Raw genomic sequence first — 16,988 nt, forward strand, 5'->3', positions numbered from 1 at the left:
TTTGCTAGGTGTCTATTACCTTATGCAAGTTGCATTCGTTGCAATTTGATTTTAGGTTTATTCCATCTAGTTTTCCAAAGTAATTGTCGCTGACATTGCATAACATAACACTGTACTCTATTACGGTTTATTTTTGTTTTTGCTGTAGTATACTTAGCCATATCAAGACTTAAGCGCTTGGATACAAACAATAAAATGTTCCCCCCCCCCAAGTCTATAGGGGACAGAATTTTGCCGCTCCCATTAATATTGACCCAAGCTTTGTGGGCCACTCAGTCATTCTTTCCGGAACTGAGGAACCCCAATTTGTTTGGATTTGGGGCCCTTTTCCCCCTACGAAGTACTGCAAGAAACATAGCACTGTAATTGCCGCACCGTTGGTTCCAACAGCACTTTATTGTGAGCTGTAACCGAGTGGTCAAACGCGAGAGGATACTGTAGTACGCGCGTTACAGTCCTGCTGTACCTGTTTACTTCGTAATTTTACGTTTTCCCAAATTTCTGTTACGTTTAAATGCACTGATTTATTCTTTTTCAGACATAAAACGTCAAAAATTAACACATAAACCATTATAACATCAGAATTAAAACATAAATTAATTTAACCCCGGGGGTTCACATCTGGTGAGTATGGGCTTGGCACACCCAGGGTCCTGAGCTGGATATCATCATTCTTCTCTTTCTTGATGATTGTCTTCTACTCTCTCTCTCACCCCCCCCCCCCGAGTAACTGAGAATTTTTTTTTGGCTAGTGCGGCATAAGCCTCAGGCTTCCTTGCACCATATGGCTAATAATAATAATAATAATAATATATGTTTTTATTATCAAGTTAATATTGTTAGTTTATTTATAGTTTTTACCTTATCCATGGTAATAATCATTAGCTTTAGTTGTCTTTAGTCCTTTGAAAGTCTTGCAGATTATTATTTTATCCTTCTGAATAACCTTCATTTCACAAAGCAGCGAAACTTTGTATTTTATGGCCTATAATTTAAAACTATTTTTTTTAGTGCATCGTGCATGTGTTTTATTTTGTCCTAAGCGGTTTCTTGCTTTGAATTATAAGAATTACACGAACTTTGATTGCAGAGAAGCCCAAAGGATCTCACATTAGCAAAGTAATAGCTATTTTAATGTCTTCTTTTGCACACAACTATGTTTTCTTTCTTTTCTCATTCTGAGAGTCTATAAAAGCTACTTTATTCAATTATACTTTCGCTAGGGTACTCTTGCAGAGCTACGAGGGAGATTATCAATTCAGTCGCCCACTTTAAAACATTCTAGTACCGTGTATGGCGTTTTGAGACTATTTACAGGTTTTACTCTACAGTACATGTACTGCGTAATAACTTTCATAGACAATAATTTTGAAATGCTATTTACAGGAATTCTTGTTAAAGCAGATGGTATAATTATAGCCGATTACTGTCAATTTAACATTACTCAGAAAACCAAAGTAATGTTGTTGCTTGACTGGTTTTAAAACAAGTTTCTGTTTCTTTCTGCATGGTTGAAAAAAAAATCGCTTCGCAGTCAACAGAGGCTAAATAAATTTCATCGAGTGATGAATGTCTTTCATTCCGCCCTTCAAATAGGCCTCTGGGGTTGGGTATATTCATACTATGATTTTTAGCGTTTCTCACCAACCATTGAAGTAAAAACGAAAACCAAAATCTTAAAAAGCTTTATATTTAAATTTACAATAAATTTACAGTAGATCAAACAAAACAAAATAAGTGTGATTATACAAATAAAATGTTACTGATAATAAAATACTGAATTAAGATAGGATAAAACAAATGTAGTTTACAGTGAATGTACAAATAAAATGATAATAAAATACTGAATTAAAATGCAATAAAATATACTAGATTAAAAGCGCTAAAATAACTGAAGCTTTCAAAGGCTTCTGCCTTCTTTCTCAACAGTTGAGGAAGAAGGCAGAAGGCGTTTTGTTATTCGTATTTATTCTGATTCCTAATTTGGAGACCGATTAATTTGGTCACAATGTAACGAATATTTATATAAATCATCAACATGGCGCTGCATTTTGCATAACACTTTCTTGCTTTCTTTAAATTAAAAAAAAAAAAAAAACTTATTCTGAACAAATGTGTTTTAATTTCCTCTTCTTATTAATTAATACTTGTATTGTAGGTTCTTCTACGGTGGTTAATTCAAAGAGGAATGGCTGTGATACCCAAAACATCAAATATCCAGAGACTGAAGGAAAACTTGGAGGTAAAACTCTGTTCGATTGCAGTAAAATAATAGCAAAATGATTTTTATAGTGTTTATTTCCAACTTTAATTACAGTATTGGTATTAATCCCTGAAATATAAGTTACTTCGAATATAGGACAAGAACACAAAATAGTGGCTAGAAAAAAATACAATAAAATAATAAATGAAAATAAATTTCCTTTATACTTTATACGGCCACTTGACTACAGGTATTCATAACTCAATTGCAACTGTTCCATTTCAGCCAACGTCTAAAATTAGCATACAGTTGTATGCTAATTTTATCCTGATTTTAGGCTTTCAGACTTCTGTTTTTCAGCAGCATTGCAACCATTACTAATAGTACATGATAACCTGTTAAATATCCCGGAAGAAATGAAAATTTTCCTTATAATGACAAGCTAAACACGTATTTGATAACTCGTTGTTTCATCTTGAGCAACTTAGATCTCTTAACACATTTCCCTGCTGGTTCAGTTCTCCAAGTATGAGTATAAGAGGTCGGCAGCAGTACAGTTTCCCCGTTTTGTATGAAATAAAACAGCATGCATCAGGGTCCTGTATTAATTCAGTATGATTATTTTTTGACTGGAGAAATCAATAGTTCCAAGTTAACTCGGGATATTTATTTCTTAAATTGCAAATGCATGGTATAATCACTGAAGCGAGTAGACGAAACAAAAAAAAAAGAAAAAAATCATTCAAGATAACAAAATGAAGTTCAATCTACACTAAACGAAATCATAAGAAAGAAACTCAAAAGCATATTGCTCTAGTTTTCATTTGGCACAAAGGCCTCAACTTTAGGGACCATATTATACTAAGAAAAAAAAAATTAACTCAGGTAAAGCGTGCCGTTCTTACCACCCATCAATAAGAATGTTACAAGACATCATGATTTGGTCGTCTATGCATCAGCCAGGACCTCTTCTGGAGTTCAGAAGCGGTTCTGGTGTGCAAAAACTGATTTTGGGGCAATCCGGTCTTTTTAGAGAGACTGGGTGTAGATATCTATTTTTTTTTTTTTTTTTTTTTTGGATTCGGATGTCCTTTTGAATCGGGGGACCTTGGTGCATTGAACAGCTGAAATTCCCCCTTCCCCTAGAACTGGTCCTGCCACACCGGCAGCCGAAATTAAAAGAAATCTGAATAGCAGTTATCTGCCTCTAAAATGGCCGAACAACACAACATAACAAGCCTGATACAATTTCTGAAGCAGTATCACCACCTCATCCAAAATTGCAATCATAACTGAGTTCATCAAATCGTGCAAGCGAAAGCAGGAAATATAGAGTGGAAATTCTAAAACTCCAAATCATCTGGAACCGAACGGACAAAAAGAATTCAAAAATTAATGAACAAAAACAAAATAAGGAAAAGGGCGAATTCCATCATTTACTGCAGGACATAGAAGAAGATGAAAATCGTTTCAAGATGTAATTACGGACGAATAAAGAAGAATTTAATTTCCTATATAATTCAAGGGCAAAATGCGAAATTTCGAAATTCAATCAGCGCTAAGGAAAAAATTAGTTATATGTTAAAGGAAAGTTAAAATACTGCAAGTTTAATTTTGAATAAGGACTTATTCTGTCAAAATACGAAACAAAAATTTTTAAAGAAATTTAATAACAACAAAAAACTACTTCTCAACCCTAAAAATTGAACTTGTAAGAAATTGTTATGTATGAGTTGTTCAAATTGAAATGATCGACTTGCTCGTCCTCTCAATTTGTAATTCTGTTGGTCTATTTTCCTCCTTTGGGCATTTTTGAGCGTCGCTGTGACTGGACATTTGTGGTGAGTATGCCGAGTAGTTGCATCTCACTACTCGGCATGGTCGAAGTGGAGGGTGCTTCGGAATAGGCACAGGTGCAACGTCCTTGAAGTTGTTGTTATTTGTTTTCGGATATTCTTACTTGTGCGCTGAAAACATTATTTACTTCTAATTTAATTTTCTACTAGCATTTCCTCCATTTTCCTCTTATCACGCGGTCACGCCCAACGAAATTTCTGTTCGAACAGAAAAATCTGAGATCCTGACAATGTCATTAGGCCTTGAAGCCCGTGTTATCTTGTGAATACAGCCAATTAGAAGAGTGCTCTCCGAGCAATAAAATAATTGGTAAATATAGCTCCCCCCACATTTTACGTTAGATATGTATACGAGTGAAATCTCGTGAAGTGATAATAGTGTGTAGAGGGAGCTACGTGCTTTCAGTGGCAAGCAGGTTAGTTGTTTATACAGTTGAAACAGCTGAAAGTTTACATAAAACCACCTGCGTCACCTCACGTAAATTACTGTACTTTTATCAACAATATTGGCAAAAACCATACATTTGTACTGTATTTAATCTTTTCTTCCTAAATTACATATACTTGGACTGCTCAGCGATAGTTACGGCACAAGTTTTCTTAGTGTGCATGCAAAATTTCAAGTCTGATTTTCGTAACGTTATAGTCGTTTTGCCACTGGTCGTCAGAGATGGAGGAATTCTTTAGGCCTCTTCAATCGAGATTGTAGTTAACCGATCCCACAGAGGAGATCTCACAACCGCAGTTGTAGTAAAATGGATGGAGGTTTCATATTGGGCTAATCCTTGCCAACAGGCTCTTTTATTACATCTTATATATGCATCACGTTGATTGTCAAAAGCAAATTGAGGAAGGACATTAAGTTGAATGTTCGCCTAATATTGTTGTAACGAAGCCATTTCCTAGTGCAAGGAAACGTCCAACAAACTTGATATGATCAACATAAAAATAAACACAACCGAGAACAGATATAAAATCAGAACATAATCAATATCTTTATTGCAGGTAGTTAATGGTTACATAATTGCCTGATGCAATAATACCCATAACAGCGACACTGCTAGGGGTTACAAAGACAATTACAAAGTAAAAAAAAAAAAAAAAAACAGATCAGAACAGGGAAGTACAAACACCCAAGTGAAAGTCAATACTGTATTTAGCTTTGAATAACCACCAGATTATAGAAAGGAATTAACAGACAAAATTCTTGTAAATATAATGTACGGAAATATAATCTAAAAATAACACGAAATTGTTCTGAAAACAAAAACAGAGAGAGAGAGAGAGAGAGAGAGAGAGCTAATTGTTTTCTTATACAGATAGACATTCTTTCTTTTGGATGTGAGAACAAACGTTTACTGAAAAATTTAAGCTGTTTTAAATAGAGTATGCTTTATTTTCTAATGCGCCCTGTAAAATGGAGCTACAGAATAACATTTCATGTAAAAATTTGTTTACAAATTTTATTCACAAGTGATTTATCAGGATCTTTTTTTTTTCTTTTTCTGATATGTTACGCTAATTTTATCCCCTATTTACAGATCTTGGACTTTGAAGTGGAGGAACAAGATATGGCTTCTCTTTATAGTCTTAACAAAAATATACGCTATTTCTTTGACAGCCATCCCTATGGGTAATATGATAATTCAATATTATTAATCTTGTAATACTGAAATTATATATATATTGGTTTTATTTAATGCAATGTATACACTGTCCTTCTAAAATATTAGAGAATGCAGTAATAGTGAGTTAGCCGTTTATGATGAGAGCCACATTAGATTCATATCTCGGTCTTGGTGGAGGAGGGGTAAGCAAGGCCGGCTTTAACGAGGCGCAGTTGCTCAGTTTATCCAGGGCCAAGGTTGCAAAGGCCCGAAATTTCTGATTTTTATTTACGTCACCGAAAAAAAGTTGTTGGTCACGATTTTGTACCTCCCTCTATATATAAAAAATATATAGAGAGGTACACAGCCACCAGTTCATTCCGACCAACTGAACTTGACATGCAAGAATGAAAGCGAGAGTAGGCAGCTTTCAACATGCAGTTAAAAGTTGAGTTGTATTTTCAGAGAACATTGTGACTTTATTGTCAGTTATGGCTGCTGTCGAAGGACGAATCGTCCGCATTTATTACTTCAAACTCAATTGCTGTGTGATACTCATTGTGCTGTTTGTTGGAGTACTTCAACGGGCAACAACCCACCAACGTGTCAAGGGTTTATAACGTGTACAATGTTATAGACCCTTGACCAGGAGCGGATTAAGGTCGGTTGAGGCCCCGGGCGCAGAAGAAAATATTGGGCCCCTTAAAAAAAAGAGAGAGAGACAGGGAAAATAAAAATACATGTTAACCATTTTTTTAAATAAATAAAAAAATATTATGTACTATTAATGTTTTATTTCCAATAAAATTTGAATATAATATATGTATAATATAATTAATAATAGCATAATAATAATCACAAAGTTTTGAACTAATATGTTCAACTAATTTGTTGGGGTTTTGCGTGGGCCCTTCAGAAGTCGGGGCCCAGGGCGCGCGCCCGGTGCGCCCTCCGTTAAATCCGCCTCTGCCCTTGACATGGTCAGTACTGAAGTATCAAGGTACCAACAGTATCAAGGTACCGATAGTATCTTTACTATTGCTCTTAGGGATGCTTTCACTGCACAATTACCTCGGGCCTCTATGCAAGCGCCAATTCCCCAAAGCCCACTTTTCCGCCTATATTCTTCGAATAGTATTGCACAATAGCAGTGGAATTATTTTGTAGTAGTACTCGTTCACTTTTTCACCATGCAGGACACATAGCAATGTGAATTCCTTGCGAGTAAAAAAATATAATAAGCATGTATGGCTTTCGCATTTGATCGAGATTGTCTTGCTTTTTTTCGGCCTTAGAAGGTGGAGTCCTCCATTTGGGCCTTTGTTTCCAGGGCATAGCCGTACATCCATGATTAGTCACCAGTAATGATGGAAGAAACAAAGTGTGGACTGGCAGTAGTACTTTGGTAAAGATCCCGAAACGAGAGAACTCCCAGGTCTTTGTGATCATCAGTGAAGATGTGAGGAACAAACTTGGCTGAAACGAAGCATTCCTAAAACTTGTGTTAAAACTAAATGACAAGTCCCACGAGGAAGGTTTGGCCATTGGATTTTGCTTGTCCATGACAATGAACCTGTTCTCAAATCCCAGATTGTATAGACTAAAATTCATGAAAGTGGATTTGAATAATTAATTCATCCCCAATTTCTAAATTTCAAGTAAAACCTGCGAACAAAAGAGATTTCCTGAAGTTTCTCTCGCGCTCCATGGAATGATACCAAAATACGGCTCAATCTGGCCCAAGTGAATATTATTTGTTCGTAAACCTCAAGTCTCAGCGTTCGTGGAACTCATTTCAAAGATGATGAGGAGCTAAAAGCATCTACGGAAGCCAGGTTTCATGTTCAACCTGAAAGTTTTTTCTTTTTTGAAGGATTAAACTCTTTGTATATTAAATACAGTAAGTGTATTGAACTTCGAGGTGAATACATTGAAAAAAAAAAAAAAAAAAATTCAGTCAGCTTTCGTCAATCGGAATTTGTGAGTGATTTCCTCTTTTTTTTTTTCTTTTTTTTTTTTTTTTGTTGGTGTTTTACTGGGAACAGTCATATGAAAAGAGATTGGGTTGTGATCTGAAATATAAATAATTTAAATATTTATAAATATATGTATAAAAAAAGTAATAGTGTTCTATAACTGCATATTTTAATTATACATGACTATGCTATACAATGTAGAATTGAAAACCTTGTAGAATATTGACATTGAATTGGAAAGTTTTTTAAAAGTAAACTCATAAAAAGATAGTCTCAAAATAATTGAAAATCATAAAGTATATTTTTACTTCCTCTCCCACTAATGCTTTGCTTTTTACCTTTTCAGCATCAAGGATCATCCCGAATATCCATTCAATATTCCGTATTAAGAATGTAGAATTTCAGGTAAAGGGAAACATCGTTCCAGACTAGCCAGTGAAGTCATTTAGAGATTAGTATGATAAAAATGATAAAATCATAAAATGATCGATAAAAAGCAAGAAAACATATTTTAAAATTGGAATAAAAAAAAAACTCTGAAAATAGTAGTAGCTGCTATGTTTTGTTGTCGATGCCAATCGGTTGTATAAAAAGAGCATGTATTACTATTAACTAAATATTAATATAAAATATACCCTGATATTAAAGCTATACCTTATTTTCTCACACCACGTAGGGTATGAGAAAATAGGGTAAAGGGTTAACATTATGGTATTTTTTTATCAATTAATAGGATTAAACAAGCATGAAAACTCCAAAACATACTTAACGAACTTAGTATATTTTTGCGAGAAATAATTATTCTTACAAAGATAATTTAAAATGAAATCGCATTTTAGCACACACACACACACGCGCGCGCGCGAACTGGATCAAAAAGTGTTACCGGAGAAAAGAAAACCTGTAGCAACCAGGGAGGTCAGAATATTGAAAATCACACCACACCGGCCTCCGGCCCACCGGGGTTTCCACTGTAAATTTTATGGCCAGTCCGCCTCTGCACACGCACGAATATTCCAAAAAAAAAAGATACTGGAGTGAAAGTGAAATTCGTGTTTGGAAATTGGTTTATGCTGTAAGTATGAAAATCAGAGTCTGATGTGTCCGTGAAAGATTCATAATGGCAGGTAATCAAGAGCAGGATCAGAAAGTCATTATGCCATTTGGATAGCGTGTATTTGTATATTGTGGCTTTGTTTGTGCGACTTGTTACGATGATAGTTAAGGTGCCCCTATTGTGCCCCATTCCAACTCCAGAAGCAGGTGCCTCAGTTGCTGCACCCTTGTCATGATACCATCCGAAACTCCAGGCCAGAAAGGACTTGACGTACCAAACTCTGAATGGCTCGTGATTTTCGCTCCATTGAAGGGTCACCTGATCATGAGATCACAGTCGGCTGTCTCTGGGTAGATAATGGAATATTTGAAATACAGACTTGAACTTTAAAATATTACAAAATAATTCATCAATTAAAATTTGAATATTATGCACTCACATTTTAAATTGAGTGATTTAACGTTGCATCTCATTGGGTTGTGTAAATACACTGGTGTGCAAAACGTAAGGACCAACACTATTTCTAAAGGTTGCAACCACAAAATCTTTACTTAAGGTACTCTTTACTGACGAGAGTAGATTCAGTCTCAGCAGCGATTCTGAACGTCAGCTAATCTGGCGAGAGGTTGGCACACGATATCAACCCGCAAACATCACTGAAAGGGGTCGATATGGTGGTCGAGGTTTTCTCGTCTGGGGAGGCGTTATCTTGGATGGACGTACACAACTCCAGATACTGGAATGCGGTACAGTAACCGGTGCACGCTACTGTACTGAGGTAATTCTTCCCCATGTGCGTCTGTTTCGAGGTGCCATTGGCCCCGAGATCGTGTTTATGGATGATAACGCCACACCCCATCGCACTGCAGCTGTTGATATGCTTTTGAAAAGTGAGTACATTGTTCGATTGGATTGGCCTGCCCGTTCCGGCGATCTGAATCCCATCGAACACACATGGGACGCTGTGGGGTGACGCCTAGTGACACGTCCCCACCCACCAGAAAATGTTCACCAGCTGAAGATGGCGCTGACAGAGGAATGGACGATGTTATCGCAAGAAGGGATGGACAGGCGGTGCAAAGCCTCCATCGACATTAGGGGTGGCAATATCTCCTCTGAGGACCACCTCTTTCCTTTGTTCCATCTTTGGCAGTGATGCATCTGTATCATGGCAGCCAGTCCTATGTTGCCATTTTTGAATAAAATCCCTCTGTACCGTTTTGTTTCCGTTGTTGTTTCCTTCATCATTTCTTTACCTCACGTGGTTCCTTTGGTATGCTTTTCCCATATCCAGGCCACTCCTATGAGAAGCTACAGGTGAAATCCTGAGTGCTCCTTAAATTTTGCACACCAGTGTATTAGAAGAAGGTGTGAAGTCAATGTTATGTGTTGGTTTTAAGGGGTGGGATCGCGTTACGCAAAGTGCAATTATAGTATAAAATATCTGGTTATAGACGAGGTTGCCGATCTAAACAGGCTTTTTTTAATTTATTTTTTTAAAAATAATCTTTGGACAGACAAGTTTGCGGGCTTCACGGTTATGGCAGCTAAACTGAATAGCGCTCAGTTAGCAACTGGCAATGCGTTTTGTGTGTGTGTGTAGATTTGATTATGCAACGTACGAAAACAGTGATCACGTATGTCACGCCGGAACCACAACCTTATTGATATAAAGCTCTTCAAATAATTGTTTCACCTGTCGTAGTGGTTCCATAATAGATTTCTTTAATTATTATTATTATTATTCATTTATTGATCAAACACCCCTTCACAGAAATTATCTAGGAGGGAAATTATCTTTATAAATAAATAAAGAGAAATAATTCTATAGAAACAATCATTTACACTATTAATTGAATCACTAAATAAATCTGTTGTACAGTATTTACTTAGTCTTTTAAGTCTTTTCAGACACTGTTAAGCGCCTTATCAATGTTCTATAGATTCAGTCAGAATTTATAGGCCTTATAGTCTTTTGTTGTGATTACTCTTAGTCCCTGATTCTTCATCAAATTTGAGTTTGATGTACGCTTCAGCTGCAGTTAGATTCTTGTAGGCAGTACCTGTTCTGGTCGATTTTGAGGTCTCTAAAGAGTTGCAGCGTATTAGCTGGGAACAGCTGCCTTAATCCCTCTGTGTTATGAAGATCACTTCGAAGACTGTGGGAATAATTTAGCCTGGCTTCAGGACGCGGACCACAAGGTTTTCACTTTGAGGGGAATCTAATCTTCAAGTCAGAAGTTGTACAAGAGTGCAAATATTACGTAAGATGATCATCTAAATCCATGGGGCTACGTTCAAGGTTGCGTATAACATGGATTTTGATATTGTAAAAGGCTTTCCGGCAGTCCTATTGAATCACCAGAGCAACAGTACTCCAGGCAGAAAAACTTCCTAATATAGGTATTTGGGGCAGAGAACCAAATTGTCGAAGCAAATAGGAAAACGGGAACGATACATTTTTGGATGTATTGGGTCACTAGTTGTTGGTTATGAATTCTGGTTTATCTTCTGTTTTACAGCCTATGTGGCTGTTGTTATTGTAATATGATTTTAGAAGCATTGGCGACTAAGGCAATATTACTTCGTGTATCCTGTCTGTAAATTGCATGTACTCTGTGGTCCATTTTCTGTTTTCTGGACAAAAAAAACCGAGTTTCCGGGAGAAAAAACCATGCCACTCTCGCCTGAGACCGACTAATTCAGCCACTTTGTGAAAAAGGCCCATAAAAATTCCTCTGGATGACTCGTTATCGGGACTTGAAGACGAGTCATCGAGTGTGAGGAGGACAACGATTGTACCAACTGTGCTACCCATGATGGCCAGCCCATGTGACAGCTAGAGTTTTTGTTCTAGTGTTTTGAAAGTGCCTTTGAAAGGTGGGGGCCCACGTCCCTCCGAGATCAGTGTATGCACTGACTTTCTTAACCTGTGCTCCATTAATAGATAACTCTATTCAATTCTTTATCTTCTTATTAGTTATGATCAGTTGTGCTTATTATTATTATTAGTATTAGTATTAGTAACGGCCGCATGGTGCAAGAAAGCCTATGGCTTATGCTGCACCAGCCACAAAAAAAAAAAAAAAAAAAAAATCCGAACAAAACAATGATAAAAACAAAAAATAAATAAAATAAATAACTAAATAATAATAATTAATAAATAAAAAACATAATAAAATAAAATAAAAAATAAATAAAGAGGAAATTAAACCTATCATCCTATGCGCTTCCCTTACCCGAAAGTACTATCCAGATGACCTTTGAATTTCCCCAAACTGTCGGCCTCTACCACCCATGAAGGCAACTTATTCCAGTAATTTATAACTCGCTGGCTAAAATAAAACTTCCTGCAGTCCAATCTAAACATTTCCCCCCCCCCCGTAACTTGAATTTATGTCCCCTAGTTCTAGCATCATTTATAATCTTGAAAATTTAGTCCTCATTCATTTTACTGATGCCTCTCAGAGCCTTAAACACCTCAATCAAATCTCCTCTAAGGTGTCTAGTTTCCAAACTCTGCAACCCACATATTCGAAGTCTTTCTTCATAAGGACGCCCTTTTGCCGATCTCACCAGGCGAGTTACCCTTCTTTGCACCCTTTCAAGAAGCTCGATGTCTTTCTTTAGGTGCGGTCTCCATACTTGAACACAGTATTCCAAGTGTGGTCTAACATAAGCCTTATATAATGGAATTATCACGTCCCTATCTCTACTTGCAAAAGTTCGATAGATCATCGATAGGACACCATGGGCCTTCCTTGCAACCTGTTTACAATGCTCAGAGAATTTCATGTCTGACCGTATCGTAACACCCAAGTCCCTTTCCTCCAGTACTGGGTTTAGTTGAACTCCACCAAGTGAATAAGTTATTTTGGGATTACTGTTTCCCAGGTGTAATACCTTACACTTTGTTGGATTAAAGCACAGCTGCCATTTTTCTGACCATTCCTGAAGTCTATCTAGGTCTCTCTGAAGAAGCTCAGCTTGACAGTGATCATTAACTACTCTACCAATTTTAACGTCATCTGCAAATTTAGACATCACGCCCTCTATCCCTTCATCAATGTCGTTTATGAAAATTAAAAACAACAGTGGTCCTAATACTGATCCTTGGGGAACTCCACTTCTTACAGCAATCCAATCTGAGGAATAGCCATTTATCACAACCCTCTGCCTCCTGCCCTGAAGCCATCCTTCTATCCATCTAAGGATTTTCCCAGTGATTCCAACCTGTTCCAGCTTATAAAGCAACCGCTCATGTGGGACTGAGTCAAAAGCTTTGCTGAAATCTAAATAAACAATGTCGAAATTATTCCCTAAATCCAGCTCGTGAGTGACCCTTTCGAAATAGCGAACCAGATTTGTTAAACATGATTTTCCCTTTACAAAACCATGCTGAGTATCCTTGAGAATTTCAATTCGATCCAAATGATCCTGAATTCCACCCTTGATCATTGCCTCCATGATTTTCCCTACTACTGAAGTCAGACTGACAGGTCGATAATTTCCAACTTCACTTTTAGAGCCACCCTTATGTATGGGAGATACATTTGCACTTTTCCAATCCAAGGGAATCTCTCCAGAGTCTAGTGATGCTCGCATAATTAGCCTCAATGGTTTTCAATGCACTCGCTTGCCGCCTCTCTTAAGATTATAGGGTACATTCCATCAACTCCAGGAGCCTTACTGGTCTGTAGGCTCGAAAGTTTTTTCATTAAATAATCTTGCAAAATTTCAATATCATTAATTACATATTTTTTAACTTAGCTCCCACAATTTCCCATTGCCACAAAAGGCTTTTCATTTGTAAATATCGATGCAAAATAACTGTTGAGTTCATCTGCAACGGCAGCTGGTGTATTTATTACTATCCCCTTTCCCTTACGTAAAGGTCCGATTTGGTTTGTCCTGCTCTTCTTGGCATTTATATATGTGAAGAATTCTTTATCCCCCCCTCTTTGCTCTTTTTGCTAGTGATTTCTCATAAACTGCCTTTGCCTGTCGAACCTTTTCTGTGGCTCTATTACACATCACCTTGTAGCTGTTATAGGCTTCAGTACTTTTTATTGCTCTGAAACCTTTCCATGCCACCTTTTTCTGCTCAAGTAATGCGGCAACTTCACTATTCATCCAACTTGGAACCCTTCTCATGGAGTATTTTTTTAATGGTATATACGCATTCAAGGCATCTGTGATTAATGTTTTAAAAGCGTACCACAGTTCAATTGTATTCATTCTCTGCGCGATATCTACCCAGTTAATAGAGGCCATGTAGTACCTTAAGGCATCGTAATTTCCTATTCTGAAATTAAAACCCATTCTTTTGCCTTTTACTTCTGCTACCTCTCTCGTCATCATCCACCGTAGAACTCCGTGATCACTTCCTGCTACTGGTTCCTCTACTGTCAGCCCTGTTATGTCATCTGCTTCATGTGTGATGATGAGGTCTAGGATATTCTTTTCTCTAGTACTTTCCCTGACATGTTGATACAAATAACAGTCATCTAGTTGATTTAAAAATTTTGTTCCCCATGTCGAGTTTCCTTCCCATTTACTCCAATCAATTAGAGGCAAATTGAAATCACCCATAATAAGGCATTGACGCTTACTTGCCCATTCCATTTGCATGTAGAGGCTTTTGTCATAATCTTCACAATCACCTGGTCTGTAGATTACTCCTACTCGCATTATACCTTTGTTTCCAACTGTCTCACACCATACAGACTCTATACTAGCATGTGAAATGTCTGAATAGTGCAAGGAAGCCTGAGGCTTATGCTGCACCAGCCAAAAAAAAAAAAAAATTTCCGCGTTACCCTGAGAGAGATAGAGAGAGAATGGAATCACCAAGAAAGCAAGAAAGAGAAGAATGGTGATATCCAGCTCAGTACTCTGGGTTTTCCAAGCCCATACTCACCAGATGTGAGTCCCTGGACTTGTCAGAGTTTAGCCATAAACCATTTTAAATAAGTATCAATACAGTTCATGAAGCTTGGTGTTGGCGTGTATATTGACGTCAGATTCAAGAGCACCTTCCTTAAAGAAAAAATATTTTATATCATCGCATAAGAAATAAAATTATGATGCTGCGCTATAAAAGGTTCCTGGGCAGCAGCAAACAGCAAAGCTGACGAAACACCTTGAGGAATGCCCCAAGTGAGGCTCGAAATTCTTGATATTGTACAAATAGCTTTTACATCCAAACGGCTTTGATAATCTTTAGTAATTTACCTTCAATGATGAAATAAACTTTCAATATATAGTTTTAAGTGCAGGTATCGATACATTAACAAAAGCCGCCTTTATATCAATAAATATGATATCAATTTGCGCCTTTTCATTTAGAGCTTATTGAACTCCGAAGAATGTCTCCAACAAATAATTACGAGTAGTAGGGGTTCTTTTTTTTGTAATATGGTATGGAGATAGAGATGCTTATTCGCAAAACACTGTTGGGTTAATTCAGGAAGGATGGCTTTCTCAAAGAGTTTTAGTAAGACTGATTGACATGGGCCTAAAGTCTGTGGAGTCTTTAGGATCCTTCATTTTATGTTTGTTTGTTTGTTTGTTATTTGATTTTTAGGAGCATTAGCAACTAAGGCCATATTGCTCCGGGGATATGCGGTGGTCATTCCCTGACCTTTCCGCATCCTCCGTATTTGGTGGTCACGGGCTCGAACCCTGGTCTAATCAAGAAGCGTGTGCTACGCACTGCTACACCTGCCCACCTGGCCCCTCTTCATTTTAGGAGCAGTCCTCACAGAGTAGTGATTTCATATTTACGGGAGAATTGCATTTTTCAGGACGTTTTGGAACACGTGCACATCGATGAACATACATCGACAATATAGGCACGCAATTTTTACAATAAAAATAGGGAACCCGTCGGAGCGATCATTTTGTTAGGCGGAGAATTTATAGCATTGATGAGATCTTCTCTGGAAATAATGACGTTGGATAATGTACTTCCACAAACATCGCCACTCGCTAAAATATGCTGTACCATATCCTCCAGCTGATTTTCTTGCACTTTCCTGGTATTACCTTCAATTGGAAGTCTTTCAAAGGATTCCCTAGCCCAATGTCTGAATGTGTTTCCCCCATTCAAATTTAGTAGCCTTTTTGTTTACAATTCTTTTTGAATGTCGTAATTTTTTTTGAACCTCTGCGCAGTGTAGGTGTCGTTTCTTTTTTTAAGAAAATGGTTTTTTTTTAGTTATATTCCACGAGATCTTCATTTAATCCTGAATTCTTGACGATTGACTTATTTTGTAACATAAAAAAATATTACAAACACTTCTCGGAGTAGCGCAGTGCATATAATTACCGTCCTTCCCACACTGGGTTGAAAATGCCCGTGTTTGAATCTCGTCAATGACAGGAAGAATTTTTATGTGCTTTTTTTATAACGTGGCTGAATTACTCTGTCTCAGGTGAGGAATGCACAAGGGTTTTTTCTCCCTGAAACTCGGATTTTTCGTCCCAGCAAACAGGCAAACCGATCACAGCATCTATGCAATTTACAGATATAGTATATGTGGCACAATATGGGCTAAGTCGCTGATGTGCTTAACATCAGCGACTTAGCCCATACAACAACGACAACAACAATGCAAAGTGAATATCATTACAGTGTTCCTATTAAAATAAGGCGAATCTTCGCGGTAGCACAGTGGCTATAATCACTGATAGCTACATCTCAAGTACTCAGGATGGCAAGTCATCGTCGCTTAGATGATTCTTTGAGATGGTGGGCCGTTTGACGACTTGAAGCCGAACAGTTGCAGGCGGAGGTAGCACGTTGGTTTAATGTGTCACGCAGTGTCGTTTCGGCATTATGGAAGATTCAAGAGAATCTTCCATAATGCCGAAAATGTAGTTTTAGGAGACAAGAATTATTACAAGAAGAGCTAGCCATGGTCGCACGAGGAGTCCGTCAACCAGAACAGACTCTATCTGGCTCTAACAGCAAGATGGAACTCTACGATGTCCTGGCATCAACTGTCTTTTGAAGTTGCTGCGGCCACAGGCGAAAATATTTCCAACCGGAGTGTGTTAAGAAGGCTCAATTCAAATGGACTCTAATAAAGGAAGTCAGTGGTCTCTATCCCACTAACCCAAACCACCGCAGAGTTCGTCGAAACTGTTGCCATGAATATGTGACTTGGATCACTGGCAAATGGGGTACAATTCTGTTCTCTGACGAGTCACGTTTTAGCCTACAACAGATTCTCGACGTGACTTCATCTGGAGACAACGAGGAATGTATGTATGTATGTATACAGT

At 37.5% G+C, this 16,988-nt stretch overlaps 1 protein-coding gene across 1 annotated transcript in view; it reads left to right on the forward strand.

Moving 5' to 3' along the window:
- LOC150077066 (1,5-anhydro-D-fructose reductase-like) overlaps positions 1–8,078 on the forward strand; it is a 59,037-nt gene extending 50,959 nt beyond the window's left edge. Inside the window, exons 8-10 of the mRNA XM_090385970.1 lie at positions 2,159–2,242; positions 5,601–5,692; positions 7,989–8,078. Of these exons, the coding sequence (XP_090242096.1) occupies positions 2,159–2,242; positions 5,601–5,692; positions 7,989–8,031 (219 nt within the window). The 3' untranslated portion in view covers positions 8,032–8,078. The remainder of the gene's footprint in view (positions 1–2,158; positions 2,243–5,600; positions 5,693–7,988) is intronic.
- Positions 8,079–16,988: the final 8,910 nt, after the last annotated feature.

The sequence above is a fragment of the Mastigoproctus giganteus genome, chromosome 12, assembly GCF_048544385.1.
Source record: "Mastigoproctus giganteus isolate SK-2022 chromosome 12, ASM4854438v1, whole genome shotgun sequence".
In the NCBI taxonomy this organism is placed as follows: Eukaryota; Metazoa; Arthropoda; class Arachnida; order Uropygi; family Thelyphonidae; genus Mastigoproctus; species Mastigoproctus giganteus.